Raw genomic sequence first — 16933 nt, 5'->3', positions numbered from 1 at the left:
GACTGGTAACGTTGAAAAAGAAGTGTGGCAGTGAGCGGCGGCCAGGTGGGGTTTGGTCATTTTTCAACCTCAACCTGGGTGCAATTAGTTGATATGTGGTCTATGAAGGCTTCTAAGAGTTCGCAAATGGGGCAAATACTGGGGCTTTTACCTGTAGTTATCACTTGGCTTCTTTGGCTGAGGAAATGTCGTGCTCGAATAGAAGGAAGAAGTGAGACAGTTAATCAGGTCTGGATGCGGTTGAAGCACTGGATTGCAAAGATTGGTGAAAAGTTAAAAGTCTCCTAAGCTGCTGTCGGTGAGGGATATAACCATTTTACAGGATTTTCAAGTTCACGTCAAGGTACCAAAGCATAGGTTTCCTAGTCTAGTTCGATGGATTCGCCCTATTGAAGGGAGGAAGAAATTGATTGTAGATGGTGCTTCTAGAGGGAATCCGGGATTAGCAGGAGTGGGGGGTGTCTTGTGGGATTCGGATGGAAACATGAGGCTAGCGTTCTGTTGTGCCTCCGACTAGTTCGAAAATCACACAAGACGATATTTAAGTGGTTCAGCAAATTGCCTACGTCCACTGGAGCCTCTTTTATAGAATTTGTACAAGATTTACAAAAAATCTACAAATTCTCATCTCTCTCACGTCCCTCTTTCTCTCTTCTCCCATTGCCTTTCTTCTGCCCACCGCCCACAAATTCTGTAACTGAGCTCTCTCCTATTTATAGGAGAGAATAGCCTACAACTTACAATTTCGGTGGAGGGATTTACGGAAGAAATGGTGGCGTCACCTGCTGCAGACACTGTGGGTGTCTGTAGGAGGCGCCTAATATGCCAAGGGAGAGAATGGTGCTTCTCTCTGTTTTCACACTGCAGGTGGTTTTTCAACAATCACCACCTCCACCCAAGTGTGCTATATTAGGCCGCTTGTAAACTGATTCATTCTTCAAATGAATGCACCTCTTTCTTTGACATGAGAGACTTTTGCTATCGAATGCATCTGCAGGTACGTCTTCAAATGGATGTCCAGATGCCTCTCCAAATGCATCTTCAAATGCATTAGCATCGTCTACATCCACAGAGCTTGCAAGGGATTTTCTTCAGAAGAGATTTACAAGTGCTTTACTGCACAATCTCAACTCTCTAGGATTCTTTTTTCGCTCGAGTCCATGAATTGGCACTCATGCACACCTTGAGCGAACTGAGCTTCACTCGAGCCACATCCGAGCGAATAATCTGCCTGGTGCCTTTACAGCTTTCAAACCAGACTCCATAATCCTACACTCACACCAATCTCCAACTTGGAGACTGGTTCTTAACATGCTAGCCTCTATCTCTAGCATGATCCCTTATCATCTATATAATTTTACAGCTCATGTCTTCATCTTAGAAGACTGACTAAAGTGATGCATAATTTTAGTTCATCACGTACAGTGCCCTTAATCAACACATTTATATAGGGCAACACATCTCCCACTGCACTGGGAATCAATGGTATCGCACGGACCTTGACACATATCAGAGAACCTGTTGCTGAGGTCTCCATCTCTGACTTGGGCGACTGACTCCCCATCTTGCTACTAACATATTCTGTCTTCAGTCGATGTGCCCATCTTGTGTGCAGTCTCTGCTAACTTCGACTTGCATAATCTCCATTCTTGCAAGATTTTCTTCATACCGTAGTTCACTATCTTCATTCAGTAGGATATAGTTTAAGGTAGTAACCACCATGGAGGTCTGATCGTCTTGGTAGTTATGTGATCACCAACTTTAGGTGTAGATATCCCTGAAACATCTGACGTTTTGTTCCCATCTCTCACCCCTGTACTTTATGTCGTGGTCTAGGGAGATTTCTTTAGATTTAGATGAGGAAAAGTAAAACTGAGTTCCTTTTACTTCCTCATCTAATTCACACGACCATTACCACGAGCCAAGACCAATGAATCATTTGTGACCTTCCATGTCTTTTTGAGAAAATACTACTGAATGACTGCTGTCTTCAAGCTGTCTTTAACAACATTGTGCACTGCAAGAAATGCAACGCCATGTATTTCTTCAGTCACCATATTCACAGCATCATTCTCAATTTTTTCCTGATTTTAGCAGTCTCTTGTAGCTTGTCTTGCCACAATTTCTAGCGAGTCATCTGTTGTCCAGATCTTGACTTGCCTCTGTCCTTACTATCAACATTCAGGACCAACAACTCGAGATCTTACCAGAATCTTTTCTGCGCACCTCCTCATCCAGGATAAGATCTCTTACATTGAGAAACTTCAACTTCGACTTCTTTGCAGAATTACTCATAGCCATTCTCATGACCTCCCAACTTTTTTACCACAACCTCAAATGCTATTGGGCAACAATAGTACCTTCTGCCTTTTCTGAAATTGAACTGTTTCTTCATCTGTACTTTGTTATTTGCAACTGGCTTTTCAAATAAAGTCACAATGAGATCAGTTGCGGTTCTCCTCTTAATAACATTATGCTCCATGAGTTGTATTACTGCCAAAACCTGCTGATATAACAAGTTAATCAGCATCATCCAATGATCTGAAGTTTTCTCCTCAAACTTCACGATCCCAACTGGGTTAAATCAAGTTCAAACGAATTGAGTCCGGCAACATTGGACTCCAACTGGCTGACATCAAACCCCAAAACCAATGAGTCTGGCACAACTCCAACTGGCTGAGATCAAGCCCAAAACAAATGAGTCTGGCACGACTCCAACTAGCTACGATCAAGCCCAAAACAAATGAGTCCTTCACGACTCCAACTGGCTGCGATCAAGCCCAAAACAAATGAGTCCGTTACGACTCTGACTGGCTACGATCAAGCCCACAACTGATCTGCAACTATGAACGGTTCAGATCGAAAGTACCGATGGTGAATCTTAACATTCCCACCGTACCGATGAGTCCGGAATGATCCAAATAGTTTGTCAGCACCATTTGATCATCGCAATGGAACTCCAACTGGCGTAGATCTAGCCCAAAATGATCTGCAACACGTGGACGGTTCAAATCGAATGTACCGATGGCGAATCTCAACATTCCCACCGTACGGATGAGTCCGGAATGATCCAAATAGTTTGTCATCACTATTTGATCATCGCGATGGAACTCCAATTGACGTAGATCTAGCCTAAAATGATCTGCAACACGTGGATGGTTCAGATTGAATGTGCCGATGGTGAATCTCAACATTCCCACCATACGGATGAGTCTGGAATGATCCAAATAGTTAGAAAGCACTATTTGATCGTCGAAATTGGACTCCGAATGGCTTAGATCTAGCCCAAAAAGATCTGAAAAAAGGACGGTTCTGATCTATCTGGCACGTGGGATGCATGCGTGGAGTAGGGCGTTTGGGCGGCACGTGGGCGCATGGAACACACGCGCTACAGTTCTGTGTGCGCGTGGGGAACGCGTGAGGAACGTGTATAACACGCGCTGAACCTCAGTAGGGCGCGTGGCGGCGCGTGGGCGCATGTCTGACATGCGTCTTCCTCCTCTGGAGCGTGTGGGGGCGCGTGGGAGCGTGTGGATCAGTCGTCTTCAACCTCCGGTGCGCGTGGGGGCGCGTGAGTTGCAGCAGATGCACGCGCCGATCTTCTAGGGGCGTGTGTGGGCTCGTCCGACCTCCGTTTTCGATTCCGTTTGCAGCAACGGATTCGTTTCAATGCGAGGAACACCTTGGAGTTGTCAAAAGTTGATTTTGAGTAACTTGAATTTTCAGACAGCTCGAACCAGAGCTCTGATACCAATTGTTGTGCCTCCGGCCAGTCCGAAAATCACACAAGACGATATTTAAGTGGTTCAGCAAATTTCCTACGTCCACTGGAGCCTCTTTTATAGAATTTGTACAAGATTTACAAATTCTCATCTCTCTCACGTCCCTCTTTCTCTCTTCTCCCACTGCCTTTCTTCTGCCCACCGCCTACAAATTTTGCAACTAAGCTCTCTCCTATTTATAGGAGAGAGCAGCCTACAACTTACAATTTTGGTGAAGGGATTTACGGAAGAAATGGAGGCGTCACTTGCTGCAGACACTGTGGGTGTCTGTGGGAGGCGCCTAATATGCCAAGGGAGAGAACGGTGCTTCTCTCTGTTTTCACACTGCAGGTGGTTTTTCAACACGTTCTCAGTTGCCATGGGAAACGGTACTAATAATTTTGCAAAATTGATGAGGATTTTGCATGGACTTCAGTTTGTTAAAGAGCTGGGCATTGTTGTTATTGATGTCCAGCTTGACTCTTTGCTGGACATTAAATGGCTAAAAGAAAAAAAATGTAAAACCTGGTACATTGAGGATTTTTGAAAGGAGGTAATAGATGTCTTGCAGGGACTTAACGCTCACATCTAACATATATTTCGGGAAGGGAATAAATCTACAGATTTTCTGGCAAGGATGGGGGTGAAAGGGACAAGTGGTAAGTGGTGGTCAGCTTAGGAGCTGCCTATTCCCCTCAAAGGCATTTTAAGACTTGAAAAAATTGGTCTTCCCACTATACGACTGGTTTAGTCTATGTTAGTGTTGGTTTGCTTGTATTGCTTTCCTTTTTTTGGGTATGTTGTTGCTGGTTTATGCATAGGTTTCGAAGGGATGGGTAGTGCTCTTAGGTCTTTTGAGGTTTGTTTATCTTGTTGGTGTTGATTTTTGGGATGTTTTTATTGTCTATTTGTAATCCCTTTGCGTCTTGGTTGTTACCACATGTTTCCTCTGCCACAAGTGAGAGCTTTTTAATAAAAGTGGAGAAGGTCACTCATGGATATGTGATCTCTTCTCTTCATAAAAAATAAAAAATAAAAAGTACCAATTGCTTGTTAGTTCATGTATAGTTCAAAGAATTTCACAATGGTCATCGTATTAATGTGATGAGAAATTCTTTGATCTATACAAAATTTTTATAAAAATAAATTAATAAATTGACGTGATTTGATATAAAATATCATATCACAAAATTATGTTTTATTAAACAAATATAACATTTTACATTAAATCACGTCGGTTAATAACTTCAGTTTTATAAAATCTCTAAATAAACCTATCAGTAATGCAGTTAGTATATCAATTAGCATATATATATATATATATATATATATATATATATATATATATTTATGTAATTATAGAATGTACTTATCAAAGAAAGAAGACTACTGATAGGACCCAAAAACAACAAAGAAAAAGGAAGACAAGGAGAAGAAGTGATCACTTTATTGGAAGTCCAAAGGCGACCCTAAAATAATCTAAAGTTCCTTTTGGAGATTATTGTTAAAGTTATCACAAACTGGGTTGTTCGTTAAAGCAATCACTTTGTAGGTTCCGCATGGCATACTTTTATCTCAAGTAAACTGAAAAAATGAAGCCTTGGCCAAGTGCTGTGTTTCATCCTTTGGCATGCTTGAAATCATGACAAAATATCACAAGAATCCCTGTCCTACCCATGAGGTCTCCAATATCACTCTGTAAAAAGACCCATTTTCTAGATAGTTTATACACTTACAGGACATGCTCATGCTGATTAGTACATAGAACTGAAGAACTCTTTGATCACATTAGCTGTTCAACCTTCATTGGTGTTTCAAAAACTAGCCTACCTCTAGGGATCAGTAGATTGACCCAATTATTGAGTGCTAATAGGAAGGATTTGCTTGAATAAGGGGAAAGGGGCCTGTCTCGTCATACCACTTTGCTAGAAAAGGGAGCAAGGAAAATATTTTTATTTTAAACCTCCAGAGTGTCTCATTATTCTCCGCCACTGTCCTTTTAGTGGTATTTGGTTTGTTGTCTTTGTCTTTAAGGATAATTGAAAGCACTAATCATCCAGAAAAGCTATTTTATGCCAACCTAATGTGTTTTTTAAAAAGCATAAGCAGGTAAAATAATCTAATAATTTATCACAAGCATGCTTTCCAAGTTTGCACTCCTGCATTGCCTCTTGCGACACTTACGCATCTGAAACCTGAAAATACAATGATTCTAGGCTCTGCTTCATACATATATGCATATTCTGAGGCACATATATTTAGTTTTATGAGTGTCACTTTCTGAATCAAGAAAATGACTGCAGCACGCCCAAATGAATCCACCTTAATTGTCTTGACTGCAAGTCTGCATGACTTGGGAATCTCTTGTGCATGGCTAGCAGCCGGATTTTGACAGAAATCGAGAAGAATTAAGCTGGAAATAATAGCAAACTTCGTTTTAATATTGAGGGTGTTTTTGTAGTTTCAACTAGGCGTCATCTCAGGATTATCATCTTAAATTAACATATCACCTCAATCAATCCACTAACATGCTAGACGTGCCCCAACAACAGAAAAGTGGTCTCCTTTCCCTTTTCCTTTGAATTTTTAAACTAAAAGGAAATGGAACTTGCTTTCATGTTAATTAACTGTCAATTTTCAGCTTCTCTCTAAGACTCCCACTCTAAGTAAAGTTAATGATCCTTACAGTGTAGAAAGGAATCATCATTTGGTCTATGATCTGTTGCATGAGAAAAGGAAAAGCACAAATTGTGTCCAAACATGGGTCTCATTCTTCTCAAGAAACTCAGCATCCTCTTCCTCATTTTAGTATCACTCTTATCAGCTTGTATTGCAGGTGGGTCCTTGGGTCTTTTTAAGTATATTGCTGCAGCCGTTGTTGCAAATCGTACTGACACTGCCAGCCTCTTTTAGAAAAGGGTTTGGGGTTTTATTTAAGTTGCTCCCGAAAAGGTTCATAGGTTTGATCTTGATCTTGAGCTTCTTTCCCTGATGCTTATACATATTAGTGTAAGGCATGTGAACAAACTAATGCTATAGGGAACATTACTTTCCATACGTTTCCCATATATGCTGGCTGCTTCAAACGTGTTTGATAAGAGGAGAATCTTACACCATTTGTATGCTTGAAATGCTTTCGCAGGTGGGCAGTCCAAGTTCTTCAATGAGTTGGCTAAAGAAGCGGATGCAATGAATGAGGTTTGTTAGTAGATTATAATCACCATCACTCACTGATCCTTATTTGTGTTGGGATGGGAGTCATGTTCTTTCTTTCTGTGGGCGTTTCATTATATGATGCATGCATGCATGATCAAAAGCACCAAGCTGCATCGATTGATGATTCTGATCTATATATAATAATCAAACTTGAAAAGCATTAAACTTTTAGCTAGATATGAAATTACTGTGATATATATGGTTGAAGTACTTTTCCATGCAACCTCTTTTATTTTCAGATTTGTTAGTTCGATATTGTGTGATTTTATTTATTTATTTAATTGATGCATAGGGAATACCAGTACAGAAACCATCCCGCCACGATGAAGAGGACAGTATCCACGAGAGGCTTTTAAGGGTCAACACAAAAGACTATGGAAGATATGATCCAGCACCAGCTCTTGTGAAGCCTCCTTTCAAACTCATACCCAACTGATGCTCATTTAGCCATGAGTATAAAAGCTTGGCTGCAGTCTCTGTGGAAATCTCTAAATATATGTATGCCCACCTATATATATATACATATATATCATGTGTATCATATGGCACAACATTATACTAAGTTTTGAGCCCTCCGCGTAGTCATGTGTTATATATTTGTGTATGTGCGTGTAGCTTCTTAGTAAAATGTGGTTCAACTTTCGTTGTGGCATGTTTAAACCATGATCAGTGGACTAAATGAAGGGGGCATTATGTCCAGTCTATGATCTGTAATATAATGAGGATTGATACTTATCCACACATAATTCATGAAAATTAGAGAGAATATTGAAGCCTCGTTTGGATTTTAAGATGAGATGATGAGAGGTCTATAAAATAATATGTGAATAGTAGTAAAATGGTTTGAGTTAAGATATTTTATAGGTTATGAGAAATGGGAGAGAAAAAGTTGAATAAAAATATTATAAAATTATTGTTTAGAATATAATTTTTATTTTATATTTTGAAAAAGTTCAATTGTATTTTATTTTTTCTTTGGAAGTTTGGAACGTTGTAATGATTAAGTAATGTTTTGATGAAAAAGTTGAAAAGTTAAAAATTTAAAATTGAAAAGTATTTATGTTTAAGTGATTGATGTTGAGATGAGATGAGATGTGATGGAATGAGATGAGTTGAGATTATTTCAACATCTAAACTCCCCCAAAACAGAAAAAAAAAAAAAAGGAGGGGGGGGGGGGCAGTGGCTATGCATGGCCATTTTTTTTTATCAATTAACTTGACTTTTTAAGTCATTATTGCTTAACACGAAATTAAGAGGTTGAGCAGTTGCAATAAAATTAAAAGTGGTTGGTTGGTTTTGGTTAAATTAAAACTATAATAGCGTTCGGGCTTTTTGAGCAGTTTGGGTTGGCGTTGTAAACCTTTTCATACACGTTTAAACATAGATCAATGGCACTGCTGCTTTTCATTTGCTCAAAACGTCCCGAGTCCTGACTCCTGGGATATATAGCGCATATAAATTACACAAGCATACAGTTTCAAGCATATTTCACTGTTCTTTATCAACAGTTAATATTTTGAAATGGAAAAAGTCACTCTGCTGCCCGAAGTGTACAGCTACAGTATACCACTCCCTTTTTTTTTTTATTAAAGAAGTGATTTTCAGTATATTTGTATTTTTTTTTATTTAGTGATTAAAATAATGATTAAAAAAATGAAAAAAAAAAAAAAAAAACCACTGGGCAATACGCCCAGCGGTAGAAATGGGGCGGCATGGTAGCCGCACACATTTTGAAATAACTACATAGACACGGTACTGTAATTGTTGGATACACAACACACACACAAGCTTGAGAGAGTTTAAAAAAAAGTAGCAAGAATCGTCGATTCCAAACTTTGTGTGATCATATCGCATTAAGAAATCCTCTGTTTCTCCGGATCAACTAATTGAAATTCAATCCATGTCCAAGGAAGAAATGCACAGGCCAATTATTAATCCACCATACAAAGAGACCCCTTCGATCCATGAAAAAACATTTGCTTTTATTAGTCTATCATTGTATCTATACACAACCCGCCCTTCCCTGAAGGGCACTTAACCGTGGGTTCCAAATCTTGTCCAACAGTTTTTACGACAAGTTGAGAACCAGAAGGCAGGTTAGTAATGAGGATTTGGCTTGGTGGACCTGTTGAGATTGAGACACGTGTCCTGTGTATCCTGTTGAGATTGGGACACGTGCCCCAAAATAGTTATGGTGGGAGGAGAATATGGCTTATGAAATTCTACATATGGTATAATCTGACAATTGCCATTGCAATTGCTTTTCAAGATACGCACAGACTTTAAAAGACAATGAAAAATGCAGTTCCTCCTAAGAGATCTCTTTGTCGTTTATTTTTTTAATCCTATTGGTCCTTCTACTGTTCTACATTCTATTCGAGATATCTAAACCCAAAGATAGGACTCCGGGAATGGCATTGGCTTTTACATATTCCAGTTCAACTTAATCTTCACTGCCATTGTAATGAATCTACAGCTTGTTGGTGAATCTGTTTGTCCCCAGCTGCCACTACGTTAAAACCTGGAAAATAAAGCAATAAGCAACAAAATACAGTTACGCAAATTTGATTTGACCATTAAAAATACACCGAGGAAAACAAAACCAAATGATTTACAGTCTGCATCAAAAAGTGAAAACTTGGCAGATAATTAGCATACTTGTTGCAGGTGAATCTGGAGATGCCTCCCAGTGAAGCTGGTTTCCTTTCCAATCGGTTATAACACCCCCCGCACCTTCTATCACAGGTATCAACGAAAGGAAATCATACGGCTGAGAAAAAGAGTTACCATTTTGATCAGATAGGAGCAGGATAGCTATATGTTCTGCATAAGATGATTATTGCACAAAAGGATTACAGAAAAAGAAAAACCCTGCTGTCGTTATTTCTGAAAATATGATTGCGGTAGTTTCCCCAATAACCACCAAAAGATTAATACAAATTTCCCTCCAGCCGATTTGTTTTCTTGGACAGACCTGGACACATATCCATTTCCAAAGGCCGTGGCCTGATTGGCATTACCCCCAACCTCCAAATGGAGGTTTGGAGTTCAAAACCCCCCTCCCCCAAATGTATCAACAAAAATATATATATATCCATTTGACCAGTGCCACCCATGCCATGTTCACTACTTGTCCCTGCTTGAAAACCAAGGAACATTTACTAGCCCTTGACCATAGAGACATACCCATAACCAAACATGTCCTGGGTGTCATAGTACGTCAACAATTTTATTTTATTTTTTTATTTTTTTTAATGACGGGGGAACCACCCCACCGCAAAGCCCCTAGAGTTAGGACTCAACCATGGAACCTAAACCCCTGGGGAGACTAGCACAGCAACCCACCATCATGGCCTCCCACTTAAACCACAGTTTGATCCCAGGGGGAATCAAACATGTGACATGGGGCACATGCACACACGTTCGCCCTTGGGCTACCCATGGGTGGGTACATCAACAATATAAAACAAAAGTGACTGAAGCTTACCTTTAAACCAGACTCAACAACTAGATCCACAAAACCAGAAGCCAAAAGAGCATAAGCATAGCAGTCACAGCCATATAATGGCACTTTTACCTGTGGATCATAGAACATAACAAAGAACATCAGGAATCAATGAACAAGTATTTCAATTTGTTTCCCCATGCAAGAGAGGGTACATCTAATTCAATAGTGCGGAAACCATGCAATTTGTTTTTCTAAAAATATCGGCAAATTTATACCGCAAGGCATCTGGTGACGCAGATTAAAAGCAGCCCAAAAAATTTGTCACAAATGCTGGTGAAGCATCAGATGTAGAGGAAAGATGAGAAGAAGCAATACCAAAAACATTAAAACAATCTGAATTATCATAATTTTCATACGGTTTTTGAAATCATAAGCACATCCTCAGTAGCTATTAGGAAATATTTTTAATACAAGTACACAACACAGAACCTCCTTTAAAATCAAGTTTAAGCAGATAACCATAGACCTTGTTTCTAACACGAACAAATGCTGCTTCTGCATCCCCACCAAAGAGATGTGGACTTGTAGTGTACCTAAACAGAGAAAATGAAAGGAAGCAGAGGTGCAAAAAGAAAACAGGTTATAGATCCACGAATCACAGAAATTGTGCATAAAGAGTTTCACTATCTTCCCAATAAAATGCAAATGCAAGGAAAAAATAACCGATATTTAACTTCCTGCACTTTTTTGTTTTGTTTTTTGTTTTCTTCAAAATAAGAAATATGTAGTAGTCATACAAGTAGGCTTGTGACAGTTCTGCACAAGTGCGAGTAGACACTTCTTGTCCATTTAGTGTTGTTTTCCTTCCACTTCTCCCAATCCATCTTTCTCTCAGAATAGGCTGATCGATTATGCCAAGAATCTGAAAAAACACATGCATATAGTTTTTAAGAAGTTTATCTCTATTTTCACAAGCTGAACCATCCGAATACCATGCAATAGAGACAAAACCTACATACCGTTGGCAATATGTATTTCACTAATGATTTGGGCACAGACCATGGATGCATCAGGATTCTATGTATTTCCCTCCCTTCTTCCTCCCATACTTTTTTAGCATATTAAAAAGAGAATTTTATGTTTCAAATTGCAAAGAAAAAAAACCCACCTTTTATATTAATCACAAAATTTCTGTTCAATATTATGCACTGTATAAGAGCTGAGGTATACTTACTGGTTTACCCCTGTATAGGAGTGCAATTAGGGTACCAAACAAGGGTTTTCCTGGAACAAATAGTAGCATAGAATTATTTATGTATAATTCAAAAGGCTTAAGCCTAATAATGATGATATATGAAAATTAAAAAAATAAAAAAAAATAAAAAAAATAAAAAAAAAAGGAAGAAAAATACCAGTGATGAAACTCTTTGTTCCATCTATTGGATCTAAAACCCAAACATAGTCTGCAAACTTCTCTTTGCACCTCCATCCATTCTCCTCTCCATAACTATGATTACATATATTTTGATAAGTTAGCAATAAGAAACAAAAAAAATCCATTTTTATTTGTGAAATTCGACACTTTTGGTTTTGGATTGGTAATTTACAAACGCACACAATCTTTCTTCAATCCAGAACCTCACTTCAGCCCATTGTGATTAGTATTTTTATTTGATAGTCACGGAGATGACAGAAAGAAAAATAAATATTAATAACATAGTATTCAGATTAATACCGCGAGACATGATAGAATGAAGTCTAGACGCAACTAGCTCGATACAAAAACATGGGATGGTATTAGATTATAATCACGTACATTGCATGAGAAGGAAAATTCTCAAGTATAATTGTAACCATAGATTCCTCTGCTGCTTGATCTGCAATGGTTACAGGACCTGCAGCAAATTGAATAAAATATGAGCGATAACAAAAGACCTAATGTAGAGAATTAGCCCAAATAAAATAATTAATCCTATCTGATCATGATATTTTTTCCCCTAATAAGAGTAGAGAAAGAAATCTAATTTGCCATCATCTAGAATTACGAAAGTAAATAATAGTCCCTGTCTGACTAAGTCGACTAGAATGCGAGTACTCCCAACTTAAGGAAATGAGAATTGCATAAAGCATAGAAGTTCATAAATTCGATTTTGATTTTGTTTTACCTTCCTGGGTTTTCTCAGAAACCCAGTAAAGGTTCAGGGCATAAATAGAACTGCGTAAATCCTTGTAATTTCTATTCAGTCCAATCACTTTTCCGAGTATACTTGATGTGAGTGATTAAATTTAGGATAGTCAATTCACAACAAACCACATTTAGATCTCTTAATGAGAGTAATTGGAATATTGGAACATCAAAGCAGCATAAGCAACTCACATTTAACCTTCTCTGCCGATGAAAAAAACCTGACGTAAACTTTTTTTTCTCCCCATTTTTACGTCATTTTTCATTACCATAACGACCCAAAAAGAAAGCACTCATATAATCTATCATCTGTAGATTCAAGAAAAATCTCTCTCATCTTCCCTTTCCTGAATTTCTCCGCAATTAACTGATGGAAAAAACAAACGAAAATCAAACACCCCAGTTTCCCACTCCAAGAAAGAAGAGCTTACTCAGATCCTCCTTGTCAAGAATCTCGAATTTATTCCGGAAGTACTTCCGAATGACTTCTCCGGCGGCGTCGGCGACCTTGTTGGCGACCTCAGCAAAGCGATCGAGTTCGGAATCTAGAAAGTCTAGTTGTTGAAGGCCGTCGGGGACGTCATTGGAGAGGTTGGATTTGGAGGCCATTGCTGTTGGGCGACAGAGAGAGATTGGGAAACGAAGGTTGGGGGCTTTGTTGAATGAGAATGAGAATGAGAATGAGAATGAGGTGCGAGTGGGAGTAGGAATGGGAGTTTTGGGAAAGAAGGAGAGGAATGAAGGGGTTTGGGAGACGAGGCAGGACTGAGTGACCATTACTACCGCGAACACAAGGTTTTCAATACAGACAGAGAGACAGAGAGATGGGCGACGGTGGAGGCTAAAGACTCGTAGAGTGAGAGAAGTGAGCACTGAACTCTACGGTTCTCCATTTTCAGGACCTCGTCTATCACAGTAACGACGTCGTCGGACCAAGTACACCTCATCATTTTTTTATTTTTTTTCATGGTCATAATTTCTAGTACCTTTTTTTAAAATAAATAAATAAATAAATTGAAATGGAACTTGGATTTTATCTGTTATTTTACCTCAACAACACAAAATCTATTTAACAAAAAATAAGGAATAAAAAATAATAATATATTTATTCCTTTAAATGAATAATTGTAAACACAGCATTGCATATTATTAAAACGACTTTCAATCGATTCAACAAATCCTTTTAGGATAGAAAAATTCGATTAGGATTTTTTAAACGGTTTTTGAATCTTTTAGGTGGAGAAAACATGCACTTTGAGAAGAGTAATTACTAATTAGTAAAAGGGAAACAAAAGGATTTATTTTTTTAACTTATCAAGGTAGACGGATCCTTGTCGCCTTAACACGTAGGCCAAATTCAGAAATCTTTTGAAGCCCATAAAAAGAGTACTCCAAAAATTAATTTCTTGCTACTACGAAAAGGTGAAGAAAACTAACTACAACATGAAATAGACTTTATAAAGAAAAAATTATCACATGTCGAATTGCGTTACACATCTTCCCTGCAAAATTATGAACACAACTCAACGACAGACGGGATGCAGAACATATATACATGATCTACATGCTTCCCCATCTCGACAAGCAACTCAAACTATTGTAGACAACAGATACATGCACTTTTTTTTTTACAACGTTCTTAACTGATATGATGCCCACATAGCTTGTCCTTGATCTTCTCCATCATACTTTTCTTCTCATGTTCCGGGTGTTCGGATCCAGTACTGGTTGTGGTTGTACTAGAATGTTAAGAAATATAAATTGAAGAGATTGCACAACTAGAATGGAGGAAATCAACTTCAACATTTCAATAACAAACTTGGCTGTTAAATAGCCTTACAGAGAATTGAAATAAAAACTGAAAATAAGCCCACGTTTTAACTGCTACAAATGTGGTAAGAAGACTAAATCAACAAGTAACAACCATCCCAACATAAAAGGAAAATACATACGTGGTATTAACTGACCACTTAAATAGTGCACTAAACATAAATCAACATTTCCTCCCTTAAACTGAATGTTGCAAACTTCAGTTTACATCAGTTTCAGAACAGATTCCCAAGTGTTCTCGCAGCTTGACAAAAATGTTTCGCTTGAGTGGTTTTGTCATTATGTCAGCCAACTGATCTTGTGTATCACAGTGTACCAATTCCACAGTTCCATCCTTTGTAAGATCTCGGAGAAAATGAAAACGCACATCAATATGTTTGCTTCGACCATGCATCACTGGATTCTTGGAGAGCTTGATTGCAGAGCTGCTATCACACTGAATAATGCATGTCTTACCTTGATTTTGACCCAACTTTCTTAACACCCTTTTTAACCAAACTGCTTGACATGCACATGAGGTTGCAGTAATAAATTCTGCCTCTGTGGTAGATAAACTCACTACAGGTTGTTTTTTTGATGACCAAAAAATTGCCCCTGAACTTAATAAGAAAACATAACCAGAAGTGCTCTTTCGATCTTCTAAATCTCTTGCATAATCACTGTCAGTATAAGCAATAAGTTCATCATCTCCTCCCTTCCTATAGAAAATCCCAAAATCAAAAGTTCCTTTCAAATATCGCATCACTCTTTTTGCTGCTTGTAAGTGTAATTCAGTAGGATTCTCCATATACCTACTAATCATACTTATTATAAACATTAGGTATGGCCGTGTAGCAGTGAGATACATGAGACTCCCTATAATTTGCTTATAGTAAGTCTTATCTACTTTAACTCCTTCTTCATCTTTCACAAGTTTACAACCAGGAACAATAGGATTGAAAACAGAGTTGCTCTTATCCATTCCAAACCTATGCAGTACCTCCAAAGTATATTTCTTTTGACTAATAAAAATACCATCAGACTTTTGCAACACCTCAAGACCAAGGAAATACCTCATCTTGCCAAGATCAGTCATATCAAACACATGCTTCATTGAATGTTTAAATTCTTCAAACATTGATTCATCATTTCCAGCAAAGATTAGATCATCCACATACAAGCTCACAATCAAAACTTTACCCTCCTTGTTAATCTTGATGAACAGAGTGTGCTCATAATCACATTTCTCAAAAGCTTCTTTCATGAAATAAGCTTCTATACGACTGTACCAAGCACTGGGTGCTTGTTTAAGTCCATAAAGTGCCTTAGCTTGTAAAATTTTTCTTCACTTCCTTTCTGTACATATCCGCAAGGCTGTTCTACAAAAACTTCTTCATCCAATTCACCATGTAGAAAGGCAGATTTCACATCTAGTTAATAAATGGACCAACCTCTTTGAGCTGCAAGTGCTACTACCAAACGAATTGTCTCCATTCGTGCCACAAGTGCAAAAACTTCAGTATAGTCTACTCCATATTGCTGTGCATAGCCCTTTGCGACAAACCGAGCTTTGTGCTTTTCTACTTCTCCATTTTCATTCAACTTAGTCTTATACACCCACTTTACTCCAATTGTCTTTCCTCCCTTAGGTAATTCTGTTAATTCCCAAGTCAAATTTTTGTTTATTGCTTCCATTTCCACATCCATGGCTGTTTTCCATTTTTCACTTTTTACAGCTTCTTCAAAATGAATAGGATCAGCAGCTGTAAACATAGCAAGTTCCCCTTCATTTTCTTCATCAGAAAGTCCCTCTCCTGTTTCAAAATTTTTCATCCAAACATGTGCTCTTCAATTTCTGGTTGCACTCGAATTTTGAAGGTTGTCTGTGTTCTGACTTAAATAATTTTTCCCAGTAGCTTCAGCAATAACATCAATTGTATTGTCTGCTGCATTGTCTTCTATATCAGGATTAGAATAAGTTTCACTTCTTTCCTCATTCTCAGTTACTTCTTCTTCACAATCACCCCATTCTAAATCACATATAGTGACTTCCTCATATTTCTTACCCCAGTCCCAGTTCTTGTTTTCCTCAAATACAACATCCCTACTAATTATGATCTTTTGTGAAATAGGATCATACAATCTATAAGCCTTTGATTCTTCACTAACTCCCAATAAAACACAACTGAAACTCTTATCATCAAGTTTATTTCTTTTATTGTCAGGCACATGGACATGAGAAATACATCCAAATACTCTAAAATAATCAACTGAAGGCTTAATTTTACTCCAAGCTTCTTCTAGAGTTTTGTTTGGCACTACAAAAGTGGGACTTCGATTCAAAACATGTACAGTCCAGTTAACTGCTTCAGGCCAAAAAGACTTTGGAATTTTCTTTGCTGAAAGCATACTTCGAACCATGTTCATAATTGTTCTATTCTTTCATTCAGCAACTCCATTCTGTTGTGGCGTATATGCAACTATTAACTGTCTTCGTATACCATTTTTATCAC

General features: G+C 38.2%; 2 protein-coding genes across 2 annotated transcripts; one reads left to right on the top strand and one right to left on the bottom strand.

Annotated features, from left to right (window-relative positions):
* The first annotated feature begins 6387 nt into the window (after positions 1 to 6387).
* Positions 6388 to 7676, top strand: LOC122313958 (protein CASPARIAN STRIP INTEGRITY FACTOR 1-like). Its single transcript, XM_043129303.1, has 3 exons — positions 6388 to 6597; positions 6904 to 6959; positions 7270 to 7676. The coding sequence occupies exons 1-3, from the start codon at positions 6522 to 6524 to the stop codon at positions 7411 to 7413; spliced, it is 276 nt and encodes a 91-aa protein (XP_042985237.1). The 5' UTR covers positions 6388 to 6521; the 3' UTR covers positions 7414 to 7676.
* Positions 7677 to 8939: 1263 nt separating this feature from the next.
* On the bottom strand, positions 8940 to 13503 carry LOC122314369 (bifunctional phosphatase IMPL2, chloroplastic). Its single transcript, XM_043129901.1, has 9 exons — positions 13043 to 13503; positions 12243 to 12321; positions 11839 to 11933; positions 11661 to 11710; positions 11224 to 11348; positions 10953 to 11019; positions 10466 to 10555; positions 9637 to 9748; positions 8940 to 9499 (listed from the first exon to the last, which is right to left on the bottom strand). The coding sequence occupies exons 1-9, from the start codon at positions 13386 to 13388 to the stop codon at positions 9429 to 9431; spliced, it is 1035 nt and encodes a 344-aa protein (XP_042985835.1). The 5' UTR covers positions 13389 to 13503; the 3' UTR covers positions 8940 to 9428.
* Positions 13504 to 16933: the final 3430 nt, after the last annotated feature.

The sequence above is a fragment of the Carya illinoinensis genome, chromosome 6 (assembly GCF_018687715.1).
Source record: "Carya illinoinensis cultivar Pawnee chromosome 6, C.illinoinensisPawnee_v1, whole genome shotgun sequence".
Classification (NCBI taxonomy): Eukaryota; Viridiplantae; Streptophyta; class Magnoliopsida; order Fagales; family Juglandaceae; genus Carya; species Carya illinoinensis.
Note: the sequence above shows the minus strand (reverse complement) of the source record. Positions and strands in the feature narration are given on the sequence as shown.

Excerpts from the sequence above, each read along its gene's own strand:
- LOC122313958 (XM_043129303.1), top strand. The coding sequence starts at position 6,522 with ATGGGTCTCATTCTTCTCAAGAAACTCAGCATCCTCTTCCTCATTTTA. Across the intron at positions 6,598-6,903 it reads CTTATCAGCTTGTATTGCAG|GTGGGCAGTCCAAGTTCTTC; the intron begins GTGGGTCCTTGG and ends ATGCTTTCGCAG. Across the intron at positions 6,960-7,269 it reads AAGCGGATGCAATGAATGAG|GGAATACCAGTACAGAAACC; the intron begins GTTTGTTAGTAG and ends ATTGATGCATAG.
- LOC122314369 (XM_043129901.1), bottom strand. The coding sequence starts at position 13,388 with ATGGTCACTCAGTCCTGCCTCGTCTCCCAAACCCCTTCATTCCTCTCC. Across the intron at positions 12,322-13,042 it reads TCTTGACAAGGAGGATCTGA|GTCCTGTAACCATTGCAGAT; the intron begins GTAAGCTCTTCT and ends AATTTGCTGCAG. Across the intron at positions 11,711-11,838 it reads AACAAAGAGTTTCATCACTG|GAAAACCCTTGTTTGGTACC; the intron begins GTATTTTTCTTC and ends TATTTGTTCCAG.